Source organism: Mastigoproctus giganteus, chromosome 3 (genome assembly GCF_048544385.1).
Source record: "Mastigoproctus giganteus isolate SK-2022 chromosome 3, ASM4854438v1, whole genome shotgun sequence".
Lineage (NCBI taxonomy): Eukaryota > Metazoa > Arthropoda > Arachnida > Uropygi > Thelyphonidae > Mastigoproctus > Mastigoproctus giganteus.
In genome coordinates this window covers 31215662-31239687 of record NC_143577.1, presented here as the reverse complement: position 1 = coordinate 31239687, position 24026 = coordinate 31215662, and the positions used below count along the sequence as shown (strand labels likewise).

The 24026-nt window shown below is 37.3% G+C and overlaps 1 protein-coding gene across 1 annotated transcript in view; it reads left to right on the top strand.

Annotated features, from left to right (window-relative positions):
• The window catches only part of LOC150087846 (cubilin-like), a 152143-nt gene that overhangs the window by 81561 nt on the left and 46556 nt on the right, over positions 1-24026 (top strand). The window contains exons 10-11 of the mRNA XM_090369233.1: positions 5954-6268; positions 13512-13616. Coding sequence (XP_090225359.1) covers positions 5954-6268; positions 13512-13616 — 420 coding nt within the window. The remainder of the gene's footprint in view (positions 1-5953; positions 6269-13511; positions 13617-24026) is intronic.

Below are 24026 nucleotides of genomic sequence, written 5' to 3'. Positions count from 1 at the left end.
CTGATATACCTTCATCAATATCATTGATAAATATACAAAACAACAGTGGACCTAACACTGAACCCTGTGGGACTCCACTAATAACATTAGTCCAAGAAGAGCAGCACCCATTGATTACCACCCTCTGTCTTCTCCCACTTAACCATCCTTTTATCCATTGTAGCAACTTACCCTTAATACCATTCTGCTCTAATTTGTACAATAGTCTTCCATGCGCAACAGTGTCAAAAGCTTTCCTGAAATCCAAATATATGATATCAAAATTATTTTTTGCATCCAGTTCCTTTGTAACCACATCATAATATCCTATCAAATTTGTCAGACAAGACTTTCCCTTAACAAACCCATACTGTGTCTGAATTATTGCTGCAGTCTTGTCTAGATGATCCTGCAATGCATCTTTAACCAGCGACTCCATTATTTTACCAGGAACAGAAGTTAAACTAACTGGTCTGTAATTACTCGTGTCACCCTTCGATCCCCCTTTGTGAATTGGGGATACATTTGCACATCTCCAGTACGTGGGAACCTCCCCTGAGTCCAAGGATGCTCTTATAATTATGGCTAAGTGTTTGCTTAGTTGCTTTGCCACCTCCTTTAATATAACTGGATAGATCCCATCCACCCCAGGTGCTTTTCTTACGTTTAACTTCAACAATTTCTCTTCCACTTTGCTCTCAGTTATTACAAAATCATTAAGTATCTTGCTACAATTTGATAACCTTCTGCCATTTTAAAACCTTAATAATTCCTCACGTGTGAATGTAGGTGCAAAATACTCATTCAGTTTGTTTGCTATCTGAGCAGGATCATCAACAGTCGAACCATCGATGTCAAGTGGACCAATCAGATTCATCCCCTTCCTTTTAGAGTTTATATAAGTAAAGAAATCCTTGCTGTTTTTCTTAGCATCTTTTGCCAAGGGTTTCTCGTAATCTGCCTTTGCCTGCCGAACCATGTATGTGAGAGAGCAGCAGCAGTACTGTATGCTGGCTGTTCACAGTGGTAACAGCAGGATGGGAATGAAAGAAACATGATCAGTTGTGACACCATAGGTCTTTTGACACTTAAAACATTTTATGAGTTCTTAAAACCATATTATATTCCACAGCTAACCCTTATTTTATTTTTATTTTGCCTCCCCCATTCCTTCTCCAATATGCACACTACATAAAAAGTTGACACTGCTGCCAATAACCATCGTTTACTCATACCCCTGGAAAATTATCTAAAAAAATACTGCCAATAATTGTCTTGCTATTCACATTAGCACCATAGTAGCTGTTCACTATGGATTCATTCACTTTTAATTCACAGGTTGTTCCTTTGCTTATTTCACTCACTTCTGGATATACTGGAAAAGTTTGGAGGAAATGAAAAAGCTTTGATATTTCAGGAGCATTTTATTAGATTTAGGATAAAGGTCATATTGATTCACTACATGGGGTAATGGATAATATTTATTGAACTTTCTGCTAATACTGAATTAATCCTCGTTTCTGTTCTCTCAACTGCTTGTTTCCTTCCTCTGTCCATAACCTTAAATTGACCGTATGTATATCATTTTGACAGTTTTGCAAATCTTTTTCATGTTTGATAAGCCTTACAATGCATAAATAACCAAACCATAGATTACAGTGGGGCCTTGACTTCCGATAACGTCAACATCTGATATTCTCAGGAACCAATTTTACCTTCCATAAGATCTTTTATTTTAAGGACCGATGATATTTGCAGGAACCGATGGCTTTCCAATATAGCCGGAACGATGTGGGTGGAAATTTTCAGATGCGTGGCCCATGGAACATCACTCATATGATTGTTTACAACCACTTAGTATCTTTATTATTGTTCAACACAACATTCTTGCATGCTATTCTTATCTTCTGTTTGATACACTTGTTCAGTGTATAAGCAGTGTATTTTTGTTAATTATAATTACAGTAATTTAACTTTGGTTATTTTTTGAATTTATTAAATAAATCGAAATTAAATAACCATGGCTCCTAGAGCACAAGTTAAGAATAAAATTTCCATTAAAGTGAAACAGCAGATGATTTAAAAAAAGAAAAAGGGGTTTTAAGTGCATTAGTATGTGAGTATGGTTTTCCTCAGTCGACCATTTCTATAATAGTTAAACAAAAGGATATTCTAAAGAGTGTTAATTAAAGTCAGTGATGATTCCACATCGGTGCATAAGGGAAAAGACTATTGTGGAAATGGAAAGGCTTTTGTTAATATGGATTAGGAAAAAACAGATGAAGGGTGACAGTGCCTAGGCAATTTATCTGCAAACATGCTAAGCAGATCTATGACAATCTGAAACTTAAAGCTTCATCAACCAGTGGCAGTGCTGTGTGCTTTGAAGACTTTAAAGCCAGCAGAGGCTAGTTCAAGCGCTTCAAAAACAGGATGAATATCAAAAGTGTTGAAAGACATGGAGAGGCATCCAGTGCTGATAAAGAAGCAGCTTGAGGCCTTTAAAATTGAATTCCAAGAGTTTTTGATCAGGAGGGTTATCTTCTCCAGCAGGTTTTTAATGTTGACAAAACCAACCTCTTCAGGAAGCAAATACCCATGAGAACGTACATCACTAAGGATGAGGCTAGCTTACCTGAGCATAAGCCTATGAAAGGTAGGATCACTATTCTATTGGGTGCCAATGCCTCTGGAGATTTTAAGCTGAAGACTTTGTTGGTGTATCACTCTAACACCCCCAGAGTATTTAAACAACAGAAAGTCAACAAAGGAATGCTGGGAGTGTTTGGCGGGGTAACAAGAAGGCCTGGGTTACAAGATATATCTTCGATGAATGGGGGCTTGAAGTTTTCTGTCTTTTACTGAAGAGTTATCATGAGAAAAATAAGCTTCCTGTAAAGGCACTGCTCCTGTTGGATAATGTGCCAGGCCATAATCCCAACCTTGTTCAATCTCTTGAGGCACAATTTGACTTTGTTCAAGTCAAATTTTTGCCACCCAACACCGCTCTTCTTCAACCAATGGACCAACAAGTGATTGCAAATGTCAAGAAAATCTATACCAAAAAAATGTTAGCAAGTTGCTTTGCTTTGTAGCAACTTGCAAACTTTTTTTTTTTTTGCAAGTTGCTACAAAGATTGTAGATATTTTGAGGTTCAACATCTTGGACTGTGTGAAACTGATTGTAAGTTCTTGGAATGATGTTTCCACCAAGCGCTTAAATTCAGCCTGGAAAAACATCTGGCCTTTAATCATCCATAATTATGATGGTGCTTTGACAAATGATATTGTCACTCTTGGTGAATCAATGGGTCTGGAGGTTGACAAAGAGGATGTAGTGGACCTTATTGATGTTCATGGATGTGAGCTAACAACAGAGGAGCTACAAAAGTTGGAGAAAATTATGGAGAGACAAGAGCTAGATCAGGTTTCAGCTGGAGAGTTGAAGACTTTCTTGTTGGGAGCATTTAAGAAAAGTGGTAAAAAAGCACCTCAACATTGAAAACACTGAACTCATGATGTGCAAAATGGAAGATGAAGTCATTTCTTACTGCAGGAAGCTACAAAAAAGTAGTCAAAAACAGTCCACTTTGAATAGTTTCTTTGCCAGTAGTAGCAAAAGACTGAAAAGACACCTGATCTATCTATCCCACGACCACTATACCACCATTGATTTCATCAGCCCTGCACTTCAAGTCTAAGGTAAATGCTAATTTATTGCTTATTTTTTATTTTAAGATGTTTTATGACTATTTATTAAATAATTTTAAACACTCATTTTTAACGTAGAAATCAAATATAACACGTAAGAAATACCTATTTTATGTGTTGTTGGGGTCGCCTGCCAAAAGTTTAGAACAAATTACAGGAAATCAGTGTATTATTGGTTTCAATTTAGAATATTTTCAACATAAAATGGGTTTTGTGGAACAAATTATCATTAGATGTTGGGGTCCACTGTGTTCTCTTATAGCTACTTAAATACTAGCTGCAACTTTGTTTTTTTTTTTTTTTTTTTAATAATCTACTCTTGGGATAGATAACATAATTTCAACGATTCTGTTTGCATTTATTGGTGTTTCTTTGAGTTATGAATTTTGGCGTGCTGATTCTGAATAGGACCTTAGTTTTTGTATACCGTCAGTGATTTGCCCATAATTTAAGAAAATTAAAATGATAATACTACATCAGATGTATTAATCTTTATTACTACTCAATAACAAGCTAAAAAAATCACAAATTAGAAACTCTTTGGATTAATCAAAAAATTTTCCTAAAAATATACATTTGAATGTGTTTTTTTGTAGTCAGTGTGATCATACCAAACCAAGGACCAGATATAGTTGCTCTTTGCTTCATCTCACTTTACTTGATACCGCTGCCACTGACTGTATGTCCTGGTGAAACCTCTCCCTAGATTTTGTCTGAAAAAATCAAGTTAAGAATGCAAATAATTGAGCTTGACTGACATTCTGCATCCCATTTTCATTCTTAATTTTATAAAAAAAAAAAAAAGCTTCACTATAAGGTGAAACAACTGCCAAGTATTTTTTCTCAGCATCGGTTATTTTGTCTTCTATTTCTTTTGAAGCCAACATCTGCTTAGCTTGTGGACTAATAAATAAGTCACTTTTGCATCAGAAAATTCAATTTTGGAAATTTAGAATCCTTGAGAATTCAGTGCTTTAACAAATTGGTTGACCAAGCTCTACTTGATATGGAGTAGTGGAATTGAAACCATTTTACAAACCCAGAAGGAACCCCAACATCTTTAAGTCCCCACAGACATCTCATTTATACTTGTCATACTTGAACTTCTCTAATACATACTTGTCATACTTGAACTTCTCTAATACATACTTCATATTTCCATAGTCTTTTTTTTAACATGAACAGAGTGTGTAACACCAGGAATTGATGGGTGTATATTCCCATTGTGAAGCAGCACAGCTTTTAAATTTTTATTTGAACTGTCTATGAAAAGACTGTGTTTAGAGATTGTGATTAATACTAATTTCATGAATTCCAATCAAATCACAACAGTAGCACAGCAATTCTGCAACAGTGTAAAACCATTAATAAGCAATGTGCCATTTTCTGTACGTCGAACGAAGTCTTGCAGCTGAGATCCAGTAGATTTCACAACATAGCAAAATGAGTTTGGAGATATATACCTTCATAGTAACAATAGAAAATTTCAAAAAAAAAAAAAAAACTTATGAATTTTGCTACAGGCTCCTATATATCACAATATTGGTACATACATTATGCAATACATATGCATATCACTAAAACAAAACTTATTTGCTGCTAAATGAAACTGGAGAAAAATAAATGACTCCATTCGATGCAGCACACAAAATACATATAAGAAGCAATTAAATATAAACAATTTTTTTTTATTGTTACTTAGGGTAATCAGATCTGTAGGAGGTGATTAGATTTCTCTATTTGGAATAAAATTAGTGTATAGCACTTTCCTGTATTATGCTACACAAATTTCATTCCCTTGTTTTCTCTCTCTCTCTCTCTCTCTCTCTCTCTCTCTCTCTCTCTCTCTCTCTCTCTCTCTCTCTCTCTCTCTCTCTGACACTGATAAATCATCATTTGAAATGCTTTTATTTCTGTTCGCTAAATATGTTCTAAACGTGTGTGAACAATTAGCCACTATTCATTAATAGTTCAATTCCAAACTTAAATTTTTTTTTATTTCTTTATCATTCAGTACAATTTCAACAGAAATTATTTGAATAGACTAATTTCAATGTAAATAAAATGTAACACCAAAAGCATTATGTCTTACATATGTCTGCTGTAACATCTAAATTTTGGGGAAGGTTAGTTTAGCTTAAATTAATTCAAGGTTAACTTGCCTTTTAAATTCTCAAATCTAAAGTATAACTAGTTTTTCTAAATTTATATTATTATTTTAAAAGAATTTGAATTCATTTGTAATACTCTTTCTTTTTTTAAGAAAATGGTGGATATTTCAATGGTTCAACTGAGATTAAATTGAAGAACAATGCTGGTGGTGATGTGGTCTATTTACTTCAAGTTGACAACAAGAGCAATGTGCTGCTAACAGTGAATACCAATACCTCTACACTCTTACCCACTTCAGCTTTGTATATATATAATGACTACAATAGAAACAGTTACCCATTTGCAGTTCTTCGTAGCAACAGAGCTTTTTATCCTGTGATTTCAACCTCATCAAAAATGATGGTCGTTGCACGTAACTTCAACAAGACTGCCACCTTTTCAGCAACTATCAAGGGTGTTCCTGCAGGTAATAAGTGAATTAAAATAAAAAGCCAAACCTCTGAAATATTTTTATTAAAAAATTCTTTTTAGAGAAAACACTTCTAAGTAACAGTTTTTTTATTTATCTGAAAGGCTCATTCAGTGGAATGGTCTTTTGCAACAATTTAGAATTAAGTGTTCTATAGAATAGAATTAATGATTACTTCTAATTCTGTACTTTTTTCCCTACTACTTATTTATGATCCAGCCAGTATGGAACTAATAATTTATAATAATTAAAAGTAATAATTAAAAACTTTTAAATATGTGATGCTCCTGGAATTGCAGTTGGGGGAAATTGTAGATTTGAGGTTTGCAGTAGATTGGTAGGAAGTTTGGGGGATAGAATTATGGGGAGGGGAAGTATGTAGAATTTGTTTCTTCATCTTCTACTGTTTGTTAAGAATAGATTAATGCACTTGAAAGCTGTTGCATGCATGGCTCTCAGTTTACAAGAGAATGTTTAGTTTAATTGGTTGAACGTCACTGAATTGCCCTATAAGCACTGGTGCTTTTGTATATATTGATAATATGCTGCTTTCTCTCACAAATCATTGTTGTCTGCTGTACCAAGGCTCATTATGAATGTGTTAATAGGATCATTAATGCAAAGTACTTTGGGAATAACCTATAATTCCTGTATATTAAAAGAATTTTTTGATAACCTCAAACATGAAAGGTCAATACATGATTGAATGTTAAGTATTGACATTTGGGTGCATAGAACTTATATTAATAAGTTCTATGCACTCAGTTCCTAGCCTCAGTGGGTTCTTTGTGGAGCAGTGCCGACCGGGCTAGCCGAGTGGGTAAAGTACCTGCCCGGCAACCCAAAGGTCGCGGGTTCGATTCCCGCCTCGGGCTTGGATCAAAGTACTGCAAAAACCTTGGGAGGTGCAATATGGCCACAGAAGCTGATGCGCCAACAACTACCAAATCAAAAAAAAAAAAAAAAAAAAAAAATTGTGGAGCAGTATGGCCTAAAGTTGCCAATGCTCCTAAAAACCTACAATACAATACAGAGGGTTGTTTAACCACATGTGACAGGAGATTGTTTAACCATGTGACAGGAGAATGGATGAATGAGACGAAAAATTAGTTATGGGAATGGAAGATGTGTAAATTCTGGATAAAGTTAATGTTCTGTATGTGCCCTGAATAAACATCATAAAAAAAAAAAAAAAAAAAATCTTAAAACATCCTGTTTGCATTGTTATGACTGGCAGGTCTGTAAATGTGTGCGTAATTGGAATATATGTTGTGTACTTGTGTAAATAGGTACCCCCCTCCTGACAATGACTGCAAGGGGCAACCACCTATTAGAAGCACCCTTGTGTCTGTCCAACTGTCTAATAAAGTTTCAAGACTTTAGGACTTCCATATTTTTTTACTTTTGTGTCTCTGCTGACACAATACTAGTTCTTTTTCCTAGGTGGCATGGCTTTGGATGCTGATGCAAGTTAAAACTGGTCCAGCATGGAAATGTTGCTTGCCATAACAAACACAGAAAATCCTCCCACATAGGGCACTCTAGCTTTATGACTTTTACCACTCCACCCATTCCCTCCCCATCTCTCCTCCCATACTTTTTGCCTGGTGGGACCTACCACGCTAATTCTGTGTCTCCTCTTAACAGTCCCTCCCCAGCAGAAGGTCGGTTGCTTCTGCAGGGGTGCCCCTCTATCCCCTTGTTCTTCTATTTCCAAGTGGAAGTCTTCCTACCATCCACCTTCTGTGCCTAAAACTGAAACTGTTACCACATACTCCCTTTCAGAATTTTTCTCCCTCTTTTACCCCTTTCTCCCTTCCATTTCCTCCTGTTTCTTCTATCCTTCCTCCCCCATCAGGGCCTTCCCTGGGAAGCTCAGGCAACTTCCAGGGTCTGGCCCACCTCCTCAACGGGGGAGGCCTTGATTTCCAGGTGTCCCCTGGCTAAGAGGCCAGCTGAACACAACATTACACTGCACAAACCTAACACATACAGTCTGGTCTTTACAGTGAGCTGTATGTATCACAGAGATACTACGTGGAGTTGGGGGAGACCATGTTGCCACAAGACACTTAATACACTATGCCATTATATCCTTTTGGATAATCTAGGAGCTTGAGGTTTGGGGGACAACCCAGATATGTAGAGGATATTATTACATCAAAAAAGTAAGAATGGAGTGGTTTTTAGTATATATTTTTTAAAAAATTCTGATTTTATTTTTGATAATTTCTCTCTCTGAAGTTGAACAAAAGTCAAAATAAGAATATATAATTTTATGAAACATTCCACCAAGCCCGCCACTATTAGAAATGCACCATGTGGAACTTACTCATATTTAGGACACTCATGACAGGGTTATTCAGGTCTTCCTTTCATTTTTCCTTCATTTCCAAAACCACTACTGATGGAGTTTTGTTTTGTTATCCAGTATTGTGATAAATGTTGAACCTGCTGAAACTAACTGCAACCTTCTGGTAAAGGCCACACCAGGACAGATTTCATTGGAAGGTGTTCAGATATCTTCTATAGAGCCCAGTCTTTCTCCATATAATTACCATTATGAACTTTGATTCCTTGAGAAAAAGGTTCTAAAAGGTAATTGTTTTCATGTAGATGATGTGAAGAGTACAGTAACAGTAGTTGCCTAATTCTATGCCAGCAGAGCATAGCATTAGCATTAGTAGAGGCATTTGATGCAAGAAAGCAAGCTTATGCAGCATCAGCCAAAAAAAAAAAAAAAAAAAAAAACCCACTTCCACTTCACCCCTCTGTTCGTTCAAAATACCTGTCCAGCTGAGCCTTAAACTTATTTAGGCTATCAACCTCCACCACAAGGGACAGAAGTCTGTTCCACCAACCAACCACCCGCTGGCTAAAGGCAAATTTCCGCACGTCTATCCTACATCTGTCTTTCCTCAATTTGTATTTATGCCCTCTCAGGTGATTTTTCTGAGCTAGAGGAAGAATCCCATCAGCATTGAGCGTGCTTAAACCATTCAAGGCTTTATACACCTCTATCAGATCACCTCGCTGGTGCCTAGTCTCCAGACACTGTAATTTGCAAAACTTAAGCTCTTTCTTTGTAAGAGCACCCCTTTGTTCCATTCACTAATCTTGTTGCCCTTCTCTGTACTCGTTCCAGCAGCTCTACATCCTTCTTGAAATGAGGCCTCCAGACCTGTATACAGTACTCTAGGTGTGGCCTGACCATCGCCTTATACAATGGAATAATCACCTCCTTATCCCTGCTGGAAAAATTCCTGTATATCATTGACAATACTCCATGAGCTACTCTTGCAGCCCGTCTGCACTGCTCAGAGAACTTCATATCTGCCTGCACAACCACCCCCAAGTCCCTTTCATTCTCTACCACTGTCAGTGTAGTACCACAGAGTTGATACGTTGCTCTGGGGTTGCTGTTTCCCATGTGTAGTACTTTACATTTGTCAATGTTAAACTTCATTTGCCACCTCTCAGCCCATCTGCTCAACCTTTCCAGATCCTGTTGCAGCAGCATAGTGTCAGTAGTATCCTTGACAACCCTGCCAACCTTTGTATCGTCTGCAAACTTGGACATTAAGCCCGATATACCATCATCAATATCATTTCTAAATACAGAAAACAATAATGGACCCAACACTGAGCCCTGAGGGACTCCACTAATAACATCAGTCCACGATGAGCAGTGTCCATTGATTACCACTCTCTGTCTTCTCCCCTTCAACCACCCCTTTATCCATAGCAGCAATTTGCCTCCAATGACACACTGCTCCAATTTGTGTAGCAGTCTTCCATGTGCAACAGTATCAAATGCCTTTCTAAGATCCAAGTATATAATATCAAAGTTATTCCCTGCATCCAGTTCTTTTGTGACTGCATCATAGTATCCAATCAAGTTGGTCAGGCAAGACTTCCCCTTAACAAAACCATGCTGTGTCTGAGCTATAACTGAAGTCTTGTCTAAATGATCCTGAAGTGCTTCTTTAACCAGTACCTCCATTAATTTACCTGGAACAGAAGTTAAGCTCACAGGTTTATAATTACTTGTGTCAGCCTTTGATCCTCCTTTGTGAATTGGGGTCACATTTGCACATTTCCAGTCTATGGGTACCTCCCCTGAGTCCAAGGAAGCTCTCATAATTATGGCTAAGGGTTTGCTTACTTCCTTTGCTGCCTCCTTTAATATAACTGGATAGATCCCATCCACCCCGGGTGCCTTTCTTGTGTTTATCTTCAACAGTTTCTCCTCCACTTTACTCCCAGTTATTTCAAGATTCTGTAGCTTACTGCTAGAGTTGAATACACCTCTGGCATTCCCCTCGCTGAATAACTCCTCATGTGTGAATGTCGATGCAAAATATTCATTTAGTTTGTTAGCTACCTGAGCAGGATCATCAACAGTTGACCCATCAATATCAAGTGGACCAATCTGATTCATCCCCTTCCTTCTAGAGTTTACATAAGTAAAGAACTCTTTGCTGTTTTTCTTTGCATCCCTTGCCAAGGATTTCTCGTAATCTGCCTTCGCCTGCCTAACCTCCTTTGTAACTTGGTTGCATATCAACTTGTATCTATCATAGGCTTCTGTGTCATGTGTTAATTTGTATGTATCCCATGCATTTTTCTTCTCTGCCATATGCCTCATTAGTTCATCGGACATCCATTTTGGCCTAAACCTTGAACAATATTTCTTAGTTGGTATGTAAAGCCTAGTAGCTTCCAAGATAAGTTCTTTGAATGCTTCCCATTTTGAATTTGCTGTTGGTAACATCATCAGTTGGTCCCACTGTATAGAATTTAAATACTGTCTCAGTCCATCGTAGTCGCCTTTACGGAAGCAATAACCCTTCCCTTTACCCCTAATGGTAGTTACCTCTTTGAGTAAATCCCACTTCAGCACACTGTGATCACTGCCACCTAGCGGTTCATTTATCTGCAGATTCTTAATGCATGAAGAATCACTGCTGATAATCAAATCAAGAGTATTACTCCCTCTAGTTGCCTCCCGAACATGCTGATGTAGAAAACAATCATCCAATAAATCCACAAAAGCCCTGCTAGTGTGTGAGTAACCAGCCCCAAATTCCAGTCAATATCTGGGAAATTAAAATCTCCCATTATAAGACACTCTGATTTACTGGCCCACTCTATTTCCCTGTACAGTTCCTTATTATACTCATCAGAGTCATTAGGCCTATAGTACACTCCTACTCTCAATTTTGATCTCCCAATGTTTATGTCACACCAAACTGATTCCACACTGCACTGTCCAGCGATGTCGACTGGCTTCACTTCCTTGGTTTTTATGTGTTTCTTCACTAATAGCATAACTCCTCCCCCCTTCCTATCCTGTCTATCCTTTCTGTAGACGTTGTACTCCCCAAATTGCAGTTCTGCATCCCTTATATCTGTGTGACACCACGTCTCTGATATCCCAACAATATCTGCCTTTGATGTTTTGAGCAATACCTCAAATTCATCAAATTTATTTACTAAACTCCTAGCATTGGTGTACATGCAAGTATACCTGCACCTGTTTCTATTCTTAGCTACCCTAACACAACCCATGTGTTTACTTGTACCGCAATGGCTGCCAGCAGTCTCTGAAATACCATGCATCTTGTTTTTCAGGCTTCTGCTCATTCTAATAGAAGCAGTGCAAGAATCTCTTTCACCTCTGCCAGTGGCTACTGTCAATCTATTGGTCTTTGTCTCCCCCCAAGCTAGCAGTTTTCCGACCCACCTAACACTGCCTCGATAGCATCAGCAAATATTCTTGCACCCTTTCTATTTAAGTGTATCCCATCCCTGTAGAAGCAATCTCTCCTGTTAACAAGTACAGTCCAGGCTGAAAAAAATTCTACCCCTTGAGCCTTGCACAATCTTTCCAGGGCCGAATTGATCGACAAGGCTCTCATCATATACTCCCTCCTATCGTGTCTGGGCAGAATTGCAGACACTTTCAACTTCAACCCTAATTCTCGGCTTTTGTTCAACAGTGACCTGTACTTGTTAAGTAATTCTGCCGGTCTCCTACTCTTAATATTATTAGTGCCAACGTGTACAACTATATCACCTTTTGTGCCCTTAAAAGATGATATTCGCTCTACAACGTCATCAACCTTTGCCCCTGGCAGACATACCCTGGTCCTGTTCCACCTATCTTTTTTACAAAGCATGTTCCCCGTTTCCCTGACAATAGAGTCGCCAACAACTACTAGTTCCTTCGGGACCAGCGCATTCTGCCTTAGGGGTTGTCTCTGTGTCACGCGATGCCCAAGTGCAAGCTCTGGCGTCGATGTGGGCAGCTGAGAGCTTGATGGGCCCCTCAATTTAGTTTCTTCGAGGGCATCCACCCTGTCCTTCAAGCTCTCATATAGGCCCACAAGAACGCCGAGTTGTTGCCTGATATCGATACACTCCTTGCATCGCGCACACACAAAGATATCCCCCTTGGCAGTATCATGTCCCGTACCCGATTGCTCTGCAAACATCAAGCAAACAGTGCATTTTATAAGGCTGTGAGTCAGAGGACAACTGCCCCCCTCAGTTCTGCTTTGAGCCACAGCACTTCCATTAGCTTGAGCCTTTTGCTTTGCTGCTCTGGTCTGAGTCATGATTCTATTAATTTATTAATTAATTATGTTATGTTATTAATTATATTACGTTTGTAATCTAAGTCGTTATATGTATTTATTTAAACGTACAATTTAACTGCTAACGAAGTTCAACTAACGCTATCTAGTACGGTATATAACCTACGGTATATCTAGTACGGTATCACAATGGCGGGAAAGTTACTAACGGTAGTTACGAACACGTGGAAACCCTTACCGATACTTTTACAAGGCCGAGTAATGAATAAATACACCAAATTAATCAAAAAATCACAAAATTATGTTATACTACTAAATTTAAATCAAAAGTTTTAGAAAAACAATAATTTCAAATCAATAAATAAGAAAAATCCACTTAGCGGCTTTGAACACGACCGTCACTAGTAGCCTCGTCAGCAGACTATGAGTAGTCTGCTGACGAGGAATTAAGAAAATTGGGTCAATTTTCTTAACTGCAATGATTGTTATTTTTTGCAATGTAAAACACCACATTTGCAGTCTGTCATTTGAACACCCTTATAGTTTTTATTTGTTAAAATTTTTAATGTATGTGGTAGCTAATTTTCATTTTGCTTAGATCATTACTTTTACTGAATATATTTTTGTTATACATTGTATAGGTTGTTATCATCTGAGCACTGGATCAAGCGATTCATATTCTGTTGCTGGAAACTGTAATAGCACTTGTAAGTGGATTATTCCTCCAAAAACTGTTAACAATGAAGGTAGGTGTAATTTCTTAACTTAAAAACATATCACCTTACTGCATAAACAAACAAAAAATATTTATTTTGTCACATCTTAAGATATGCATTAAAATCTTGTTAAAAGGAAATGGAGGGAATTGGAAAAATAAGTATTTTTAAATTAAGCTTGTGCGAGTTACCAATAATCTTTAAGAATAAAGGCATATTTGCCAGCATTCTGCTTCGCAAAAAAAGCCATTATAAGCAGTGGCATATCCTAAAGGAGGAGAGGAAGAGTATAAAATCCCTAGTTTAATTTACAAGAGAATTGTTAATTTATGAAAAGATTAAAATATAAAAAATATTACACCTTTGGCAGAAAGAAATGCCATAATTATATGAGATGGTTTTTTTATTCACTGAACTATTTAATTTGTTTATTAAAGAAAAAAGTTGTCACATTTTCAGTATTGATAGTTCACTCTTATGTTGTTGGGAAGTCAAGTCAAAATAAGAACGTATAATTCCTATATAAAAAAAAAAAAAAAAACTCACTCCACTGAACCTGCCACTATCAGAAATTCACCATGTGGGGCCTACACACATTTAGAAAACTCACTCATGAAAGGGTTAATCAGTATCAGTAAGGTCTTTCTTAAATGTTTCCTGATTGCTAAGACTCCATTACCAATGGAGTTTTTTTTTTATGGAGATTTTTTGCAAATTATGATAAATTTTGAACATACTGCAATATTTTTGGCAACAAGGGCTAGACAAAGTTGGTCTTTTTTGGTCATTAATTATCCTGTTAATTATTTTAATAAATAATTAACAAGATAGAAAAATAGTATTTAGATATGCTACGCATCGTGTGAACCACTTCAGTTTACATGCACTACTCTCGTGAAAGGGCAGTAATTTGTTTTGCTAATGCAGAAAGATGTTGGGTGAAGTCATTAAAAGGACAGAACACAGAAAGGGACAGGATATTCAGTACGCTGTAGTACTTAACGTAATTTAATACTTTCTCTTTCTTTTCCACCTGGTATGAGGAGGATGGCGATTCTACCAACTGTGCTACACATGAGGGCTTCTTCTTGCACTCCTCCATGACAGTATAGTGATTTCACCACTTGTCACCCCTTTGGAGAGATTTACCACCAGGTCTTTTTCATTCTCCACTACCCTGAGTGTAGTACCACACAGTTGGTACATTTCTTTGGGGTTGTTGCTACTCATATGCAGTACTTTACATTTTTCAATGTTAAACTTCAGTTGCCACTTCACAGCCCATTTGCTCAACCTTTCTAGATCCTGTTTGTAGCAGTGTACTGTCATTAATGTCATTAACAACCCTGCTGACCTTTGTATCATCTGCAAACTTAGACATTAAGCCTGATATACCATCATCAATAATAAATACAGAAAACAACGGGGAACTTCACTAATAACATTAGTCCACAAAGAGCAGTGTCCATTGATTACCACTCTGTCTTCTCCCACTCAACCATCCCTTTATCCATAGCAGCAATTTGCCTCCAATGCCACACTGTGCAGCAGTCTTCCATGTGCAACAGTATCAAAAGTCTTTCTAAGATCCAAATATATGATATCAAAATTATTCTTTCTTTGCATCCAGTTCCTTTGTGGACCACATCATAGTATCCAATCAAATTGGTCAGACAAGACTTCCCCTTAACAAACTCATGCTGTGTCTGAATTATTACTGCTGTCTTGTCTAGGTGATCCTGTATCACCTCTTTAGCAGTGACGTTTTTAATTATAATCCCCTAAAGGGCTTTATTAGGCATTTTTTTTCCTAATTGCCCCCCCCCCCCCATGAAATTTTAAACAAGAAAATACTTTATACTTATTCTTTTTATTCAATGAGTTCCCTTAGCCTGATGCTTCTTAGCTAAAAGTTCAATGTTCGGTATGATGTTAGTAAGTTTAATTCTAATGTCTCCTTATAAACATATCAATTCTGTTTGTTTCCTTTGTTAATATTTTATTTATTGAACTAAAACCATTTTCAACCATATAAGACGTTGGAAAACAGAGGTACTTTGGCCATTTCAGACCATATTGTTGGATAAGAAGTTTAGTTGTTTTTTACTCCCCACAACTCCGCCATTCCACCCTTTTCAAATTTATATTTGCATTCTTCGTTACATTTCAATTCAATGAGTTCTTTAATTTCTTCACTAGCAGACCCGGCATCGCATCCAGTTGGATCTAACATCCATGGCTTCACTTCAAAAGAAAATAAATCTGAAAAATCTATTTTTCATTTCACTTTTTAAAGAACACAAATGATCTGAAGAATTCTTAAGATCATTCTTGGTAAGAGATTCATTGATTTCAGCTAACTCTTGCATAACATGAAATTGTTTTCTCATTAAATTGCTTTAATATTTCCAGTTTTTCAATGAAGGCTTTTAATACGTGTTTGCAATCTATCACCATAATTAATTTTCCTTGAAGTTGAAGTGATACTTCATTAAGTTTTTGAAAAATCCAAGCCATACAGTATATGTTATTTTTGTGTCAGCTGATCTCCTTTGCTAAATCTGTGTCTCCTTTGCTTTCTAAAAAACTAATTATCCTATCAAAAAGATTTACAAATCTTGTTACAGTTTCCTTTAGAAAGTCATCTGACTTCTGTATGTAAAAGAAGCCTCACATACTGTTCATTACCAACGCAATTTTCTGAAAAAGCAATAATATTTGCTAAGTGACTTTTTTATTGATGGTTTTAATAACTTTACCAAGAGATTGATAAAGAACTGGACTAATATTTTTTGCAACTAGATGACGACAGTGCACAATGCAGCGTATTGCAAGAACTTTGGGACATTCTTCCTTTAGGTGATCTTTGTCTTCCAACCATGGAGGTAGCACCATCAGTGGCACAGGATACCAAATTTTCCAATGGTACTTGGTTTTCATCAAACCATGTTTTTATAAAAGCAAAAATGGATGCTCCAGTACAGTCAGTTTCTATAGATTTTACAAACATCTCTTCTTGCAATTTATAATCATCATTGAAATAACGAACGTATGCCATTAAAAGGGCCTTATTGTCAGTAACTGCGGATTCATCAATCTGAATAGAAAATTTTCTCGTGTTTAGTTTGTCAATTAGCTACTCTACAATGTTAACTGACATCTCATCAATTCGTCTTCGAATTGAATTGTTGCTCAATGGCAGTGCTATTAAAATACTGGAAGGATTTTGATGCATCACTGTTGAAATTACAGTCTCTAATGTGGATTGTATAACAGTCTCAGCAACTACATGAGCGCTACCAGTTTTTGCAATGATTTCTGCAATTTCATAAGACTCAATTATTCCATTGTCATTTGTTTGTGTTCTTCTTAAATAAAGTAGTAACAGTGTTTATTTGCTCAAAATTCTGTTTTAAAATATTTGATATGTTTACCAACTTTATCAGGATGTTTCCTTTTTCAGTGATCTAAAAGCCTTGATGGTTTCATAACGTCATTTGAGCTGTCACACATAAGTAGTGGCATAACTAGGATGAGGCAAGTGGGGCACATGCCTTGAGCGCCATTTTTATGGTTTAAAAAATACAAAAATTCCAATTTTTGCATTTTACAAGGGGTGCCATTTTTTATTTGTCTTACGCACAATCAACCGTAGTTATGCCACCACACATAAGACACATAGGCTGTCCTGAGTCGAATGGGCTTTCAAACAAACCATAAGCTAGATATTCACCCAGACACTTTTCTATTTGGCACATGCCATGATTGGTTGGCAGGGTTGGTTTGGCACTTGCTATGATGATGGTTTGAATAACTACAAAGAATTAAATAAAAAAATATTTTTATTTAACTCTCATAGCCCATGTCACTCACAAAAGCACTATGGATCAAAATAAACAACTTCCACAAGGAAACAAAAAATCAGTACTAATTGCTTTTTTACTCTTTTTTTATGAAAATCCCAAACACGAGAGGTATTAGAACCTATAGTACTTAGTACCGTGCTTGGGTTGGGGGTTGAGAAGACGAAAGAAGATATTTGTTGACATTAGACTTGAACTTCTGTAGACTGTAATTTTCAGGAAATACATATGAAGGAAGGTTGTTCCAGAAAACGACAGTTGAATGAATAAACGAGGAAGATGAAAAGTTGGTTCTGTGAGTTTGAAGTTGGACAGTAAATGGATGTCGGCTGGTGGCGGCACGTGTTCGGACTGTTTTGAAAGAGAGAGCAGGACTTATAGAAGCCAATTCAGAAGAACAGTGCCCATGGAAGTATCTGTAGAAGAGGCATGCAGCAGAAACAGTACGTCTATGAGACAGAGTGGAAAGACTCTGTTAGAGAGGAGTCGTTAATTAACCTAACTGCCCTCTTCTGAATGGAATCTAAAAGCCTGAGAGAGGTTTTGGGGGCACCGCCCCAGATGTGGGAATAATATTCCATGGTAGGGCGGATTTGTGATTTGTACAGAGTGAACAGCTGTTTGGAATAAAAGTAATGCCAAGAGTGAAAGAGAAAACAAATTTTTTTAGATGCAGAGGAAGCAATATTTGTAATGTGCATGTGCCAAGAGAGATTAGAAGTCAGGGTAATCCCCAAAAGAGATATATCAGTTTTCTAGAAATCAGTGTGTCACCAAAGATAAGCATAGGAGCAAAAGAATCCTTTTTTCGAGATATAAGACAAGACGGAGTTTTAGAAGGATTGAAATCAACTAAGTTGTCTTTGCCCCACTGGAGAATTACCCGGAGATTGGCATTTAAGGAATTGGTAGTGGATATTCGAGAAGTTGAAGCTGATTGAGCAGGGAAAGGTTTCTCAAAATGGAAAATGGAATGCAATGTGCTATCATCGGCAAAACTATGGATAGGATTTCCAGTCAGTAGAAGAAGATCATTAATATACAAGAGGAAAAGAGTGAGGGAAAGAACTGAACCTTGGGGGACACCAGCATTAGTGGAGAAGTTAGAAGACAGAGAGCCATCTACCATCACCCTCAGTGAGTGATTGGAGAGAAAACTGGATAACCAATTACAAAAAACAGTTGGCAGACCATAAGATGGAAGCTTGTTTAGAAGACCTTTATGCCAAACACTATCGAAATCCTTTGAGATGTCAAGAACAACTGTTTGTTTTTCAGTGATCTTTTCCATTGAATTTGTCCATAAATTGGCAACATAGGCCAGAATATTACCTGTGGATCGACACTGACGGAATCCATACTGGCGATCGTTGATCAGACGGAAGGTTTCTAGGTAGTTTAAAAGTTGGTGGTTAATTGATTTCTCCATTACTTTAGAGAGAGTAGAAGTAATTGCAAAGGGATGAAAATGAATGGGAGGGACTTGACCCTTTTTAGGAACTGGCTTGGATATGAGCAAATTTCCAAGCAGAAGGAAAAAACACCTTTGGAATAAGAAAGTGAAAAAAGGTGGCAAAGAACAGGAGTAAGTTCAGGAGCACAGGTTTTGAGAACAAATGGAGAAATACCATCAGGACCTGGAGCTTTCTTAGCATCGAGATTCGTTAAAATCCTTCTGACATCCTTTTGATGGAAGACCACAGGAGGCACTGAATGGAGTGTGTTGGGAATGGTTGGAAGTGTTTTACCAAGATCATTGACACATGAGTTGGAAGAAAAATGGGATGCTAGCAGGTCAGCTTTATCCTTGGCTGAAGTGACAACAGAACCATCTGGTTTGGACAAAGGTGGGAGCAGAGATGGGCAAAAGTTGTGGCCAATAGCTTTGGCAAGAGACCAGAATGCTCGGCTACCATTAGGGCAAGAAGCAAGTTTTCTACTCTTAGACTGTTCAAACTCTAGTTTGGACTGATTAATAACTGCTTTTCAATTGTTGCGAGCTTTGGTGTTAGGCAGAAAACGAAGCTGAAGAATTAGAAACAAGCCAATTACGATATGCAACATTCTTCTCTTGAACAGCCTTAGCACATTTATTGGAAAACCAAGGTTTAGATAAAGGATGAGATTTTAAAGTGGAGTGTGGAATAAAGGATTCCATTCCTACGAGAATATTTTCACTAACACGATCAGAGCAAACGTTGTCATCAGAAGTTTTGAAATAGTAGTCCGACCAAGGAAAAGAAATATCGCAGGTCATCCCATTTTTCACTCTTGTAATGCCAAACAATATAAGGTTGGGAATAGCCATGAGATAAAGGTTCCATTTGAAAAAAAAGACAATCACCAAGTTGTGATCACGGGTACCTAAAGAACCACTCACTTCGACCGTGTACTTAGAAGGGTTGTTTGAGAGAAAAAGATCAAGCGTGTTGACTGTATGGTTAGGATTGTCTGGTATTCCTGAACGGATGTATGCACAAGTACCACCTTTGAGACGAAAGGAATCATACAGCGAATAATTTGGGTAACTGAGATGAGCAGTAGTTGAATTAACCGATAACTGAGATTCTGTCAGAAAAAGTACATGGGGTTTGGCAGACTGCAAGTGGAAATGGAGATCATTGAGATTAGAATTGAGACCATATATATTTGCGAAATGAACTGGAAGTGTTTGGTAGGTTTGGATCTTTTTGCAGATAAGCTTACTCTATTAGTTTGACAATTCATGGTGTATTCAATAGTAAGAAAGAGTGGGGGTACATGCTGTATGAAGTAATGCAATTTTTGGATATGGCGTACACGTGGTAAGAATATACCCATATCCTTGACATAACGTATCTCGACAATGCCCCCTGCATACACACTACTTGGACGCCTTCCAGCCACTATCTGGCATAGTAGAGGTAGCACGATTATACACTAGGTGATCCAGAAGCCTCCTAAAGAGTTACCAATAGGTTCGGTCTGGTGTACTAACTAGCGGCCGGCCTGCGAACACCGTTTTAGAGCTGTACCCTCGAAATGTAAGGAAGATTGGATCTTGCCATGATGTTCATCATAACCTCAAAAATCTATCAGTCAGACTGCATGATGGAAGAGGTGGGAAAGAGTTGACCAGAACTTAGCTCTGGAGACTAAACATGGGTTCCACCACTTCAAGCCTCCAATTAGCAAAGTTGTGGTACTGCACCGGTTGATGAGTCATCTACCACCTAGTATTGCCTGGTTACACAGAGGGGCGGCATTCCTCCATGTGGTGTGGGCGCCACACCTCGACCCATGCTTACGTTGGTCCATACCTAGGTGGTGGTCACCCACAGTGTGTTTGTAAATGGAGGTTATACCCAGGATTATTAACAGTCCCACCAATTTGAAGGTGCAAGCAAAGGATTTGGCTGTCACAGACCGTCTGGACTTCACCGAAATTGGGTCTACTTAACTTGAATGTCACCCGAATATCAGTTCCATCACTCGTTTTGACTTCCAGGTAGCCAGTACAGCTTGTCTGGCATATCTGAGAGAATGTCTGTGATATCCTCAAGGACCAATAAAGTAGAATAAAGCTCATAAAGTAGAAGCAATAGACCAAAACATTTCCTCATCCCATCCATGCCTCATATATTGACCAATGAAACAAAAGAATAAATAAATAAATTACACCATGTCGCTGCCAAGGTCGCAGCTGTTGGAAAGGCGCAAACGCCAAGGATTGCGGAGACATTACCTCTGGAAGCTTAGGCATTTAATGCCTATAAAAAGCAACAGTGGTTGCAATAAATCACATCACTATCTTCCTTTTACCAAATTTCTCACTCACTCCTGATATAATATATCATATGTTAAAAATCAGTAATATCAGGGGAAAAGAAAACCCAATGAGAGAAATTAAATATTAAAGAATAAGATGTCGTCGGGTGGGGTTGAACTTTCAGTGACCACAAACCATTGTAATATCCATGATTTTTTTTCGCTCTCCAAAAGCCCATTTTTGGCCCCTTGGTGGCGATATCACCCCCATTGAGAATCCCTGATTTAGAATGAAATATACTTAATAAGGAGAATAGTGTTTAGAGTGAAATATGTGTGATAAGTTATCTTTATTATGAAATGTGTCAAAGTCAAATAATGAAATATATTGCAAAGTTTCTGTGAAGATTGAAAACATCTCTTTCAGCATCTCTATATTATATTATCTCTTTGAAATAATTAACTGTACTCAGGTTAGTTTTTATTCCTTTGTCTTTGAGATAGCTCTATAAAAAAAATAATAAGCACATGGATTTAAATCAGACAATAGAAGCAGCCAATCAAAACCTCATATATATGAATATCAAGAAAAATGTTTCAGAGTACCCTGTTTACAAATGTCCTCTTTATAAAATTCAACATAATACATGCTATGTTAATATTAAAGTGACAGAACATTGCCATCTGCCATAATAAAATAAAAATAAATTAAAATTGTCTCCCAAGTTTTATTTTTTATCTGCTTACCAATATTTATCTTCATCATTATTCACTTCTGTTATACCCAGCAGGTGTACAGGGCACTGTATAATACAGTGAGTCCTCATATAGTATATCAGTGGTGTTCCTAAAAACCCTCGTGCAATGCAAAATCGTGCAATATAAACAACAGGCCCTATGGGAAAAATAGGGTTAGGTGCCGACCACCCAAGATTGAACACGCATTTGTAACCAAAACATTACCAAACACAATAAATTATCATAATAAAGTACTTGCGTATTTTATTACGTAATAAAATATTGCTAATGCTTTTGCTTCTATCGTAAGCAAACTTGGTTTTTGTTTGATTTATTATCTAAACAGATGACAGCCATTCCATCTCTTCCAATTCTTTTGTCTTAATCTAATGGATTTTAATTGCACTTTGAGTTGTTCCTGCTATGAAAGTTTTTTTTTTTTATTTTCTCTGCATTCTTTGTAATTTTCGGCGTTGCCTCATTTAGGCCTGTAGCACGTGCACAATGACACATGGTCTTTCATTTCGCTCAAAGCGTTTCACAATTTCATATTTTTTCTCTATCAACAGAGGTGGACTGGCCATAAGCTTTACTGGGGAAACACCGGTGGGCTGGAGGCCGGTGTGATTTTGGCCATAAACGCTAGTGTGAGGCCACTATAAATTTTCCTGGGTAAGAATTTTTGACTCTGTTTATCGATATTGCTTTTCTTTTTCTCTTTGAATCTGTAGTGTCTTCACCAGGGTGCTTCCTTTTCATACCGTTTAAGTATTTTACTCATTTTTAGGGAATAAAACACAATTACAAAATGAGCTGGCACACTTGATACACATAAACAAAGCTGTACGCGTGTAGGACCTGAATAAACAAACCGTAAAGGCAGAGACACACTATGAACACCTCACCAGCTCACATTTTACTAAAGCACATTTCTGGGGGTTACTACCATAAAACAATAAAAACAATTTCCAGTTGCGTTCCTGCTAGTGGAATCTGTTATAAACGGGTAGTAAACTCGATCTAATTGCATTTGCGATAATATAGATAGCTGGAATTGTGTGGATTTTTACGTTATTATGGTGAAATATGTTTCCCCTTCACTGATATAAAAAACATAAATACGTTTTCAGAATCTTCTCTTCATTCCTACTGTGTTGCGTTCAGTTGGGGTGATTCTGCATTCAACTGCCATTTCTTGTAAACACAAAGGCGAATCATGCATAAGCGAATTCGGTTCGTGTTATATACGATATTGTTCCCCTATTTATAAATCGTGTATGCTCGAATTCGTGTAGTGTAAACACATGTTATATGAGGACTGACTGTATAAATCATTTCTAGATTAACTCAATTGCTTTGCTCTACCATAGTGAGAAGTTTTCAGCCCATAAGTTAACAAACATTGTTAGCTTAGTCCCATATTGACATTCCATCTTCATTTGTTCAGAAGCCACACAGCTGACTTCCTACTAAAGAGTAACATCATGAGACGGTGAATGAACATTAAATATGGAATCCAGTTTGTTTCCCATAAACCAGCTTAAGAGATATTGGGGTGGGGGGGGGTTAAATAGCCTCCTCAGACCCTTCAGTATTTACAAGTACCTAATTTTTATTAGATAACCCAGGTTCCTAAGCATATGCCCAGTTTACAAATTTCTTTCATACAGACCACTATATAATATGAATTCTATACCGCTGTTTATTCTTAATTTGTATGTGTCATCCAAATATACTCAATCAGATTCTCAAGCAATTTTCCAAACTTTGCAACTTACACATACCATGAAATTGCATACAGCAACTACATGAGATGTATTAGAGTTACAGCTTACTTTAGCAGTAAAAGGAAACAAACTGTTGCTTTGCTTAATATCTGTGATAACAGTATCGGTGATCCTGAACTGGTTGCTGATAAGGTTGAATAAATATTTTGCATTCACATATGATTAAGTTTCTTAAAGTTAGGATAACTGTGGCCCAGCTGGTACTGATTCGGTGTTAAATGAGAAGGGACTATAGATAAAATTATTAAAATTAAAAGTGACCAGAGTACCAGGAGCCGATTTAATTTATCCAGTTATACTGAAGA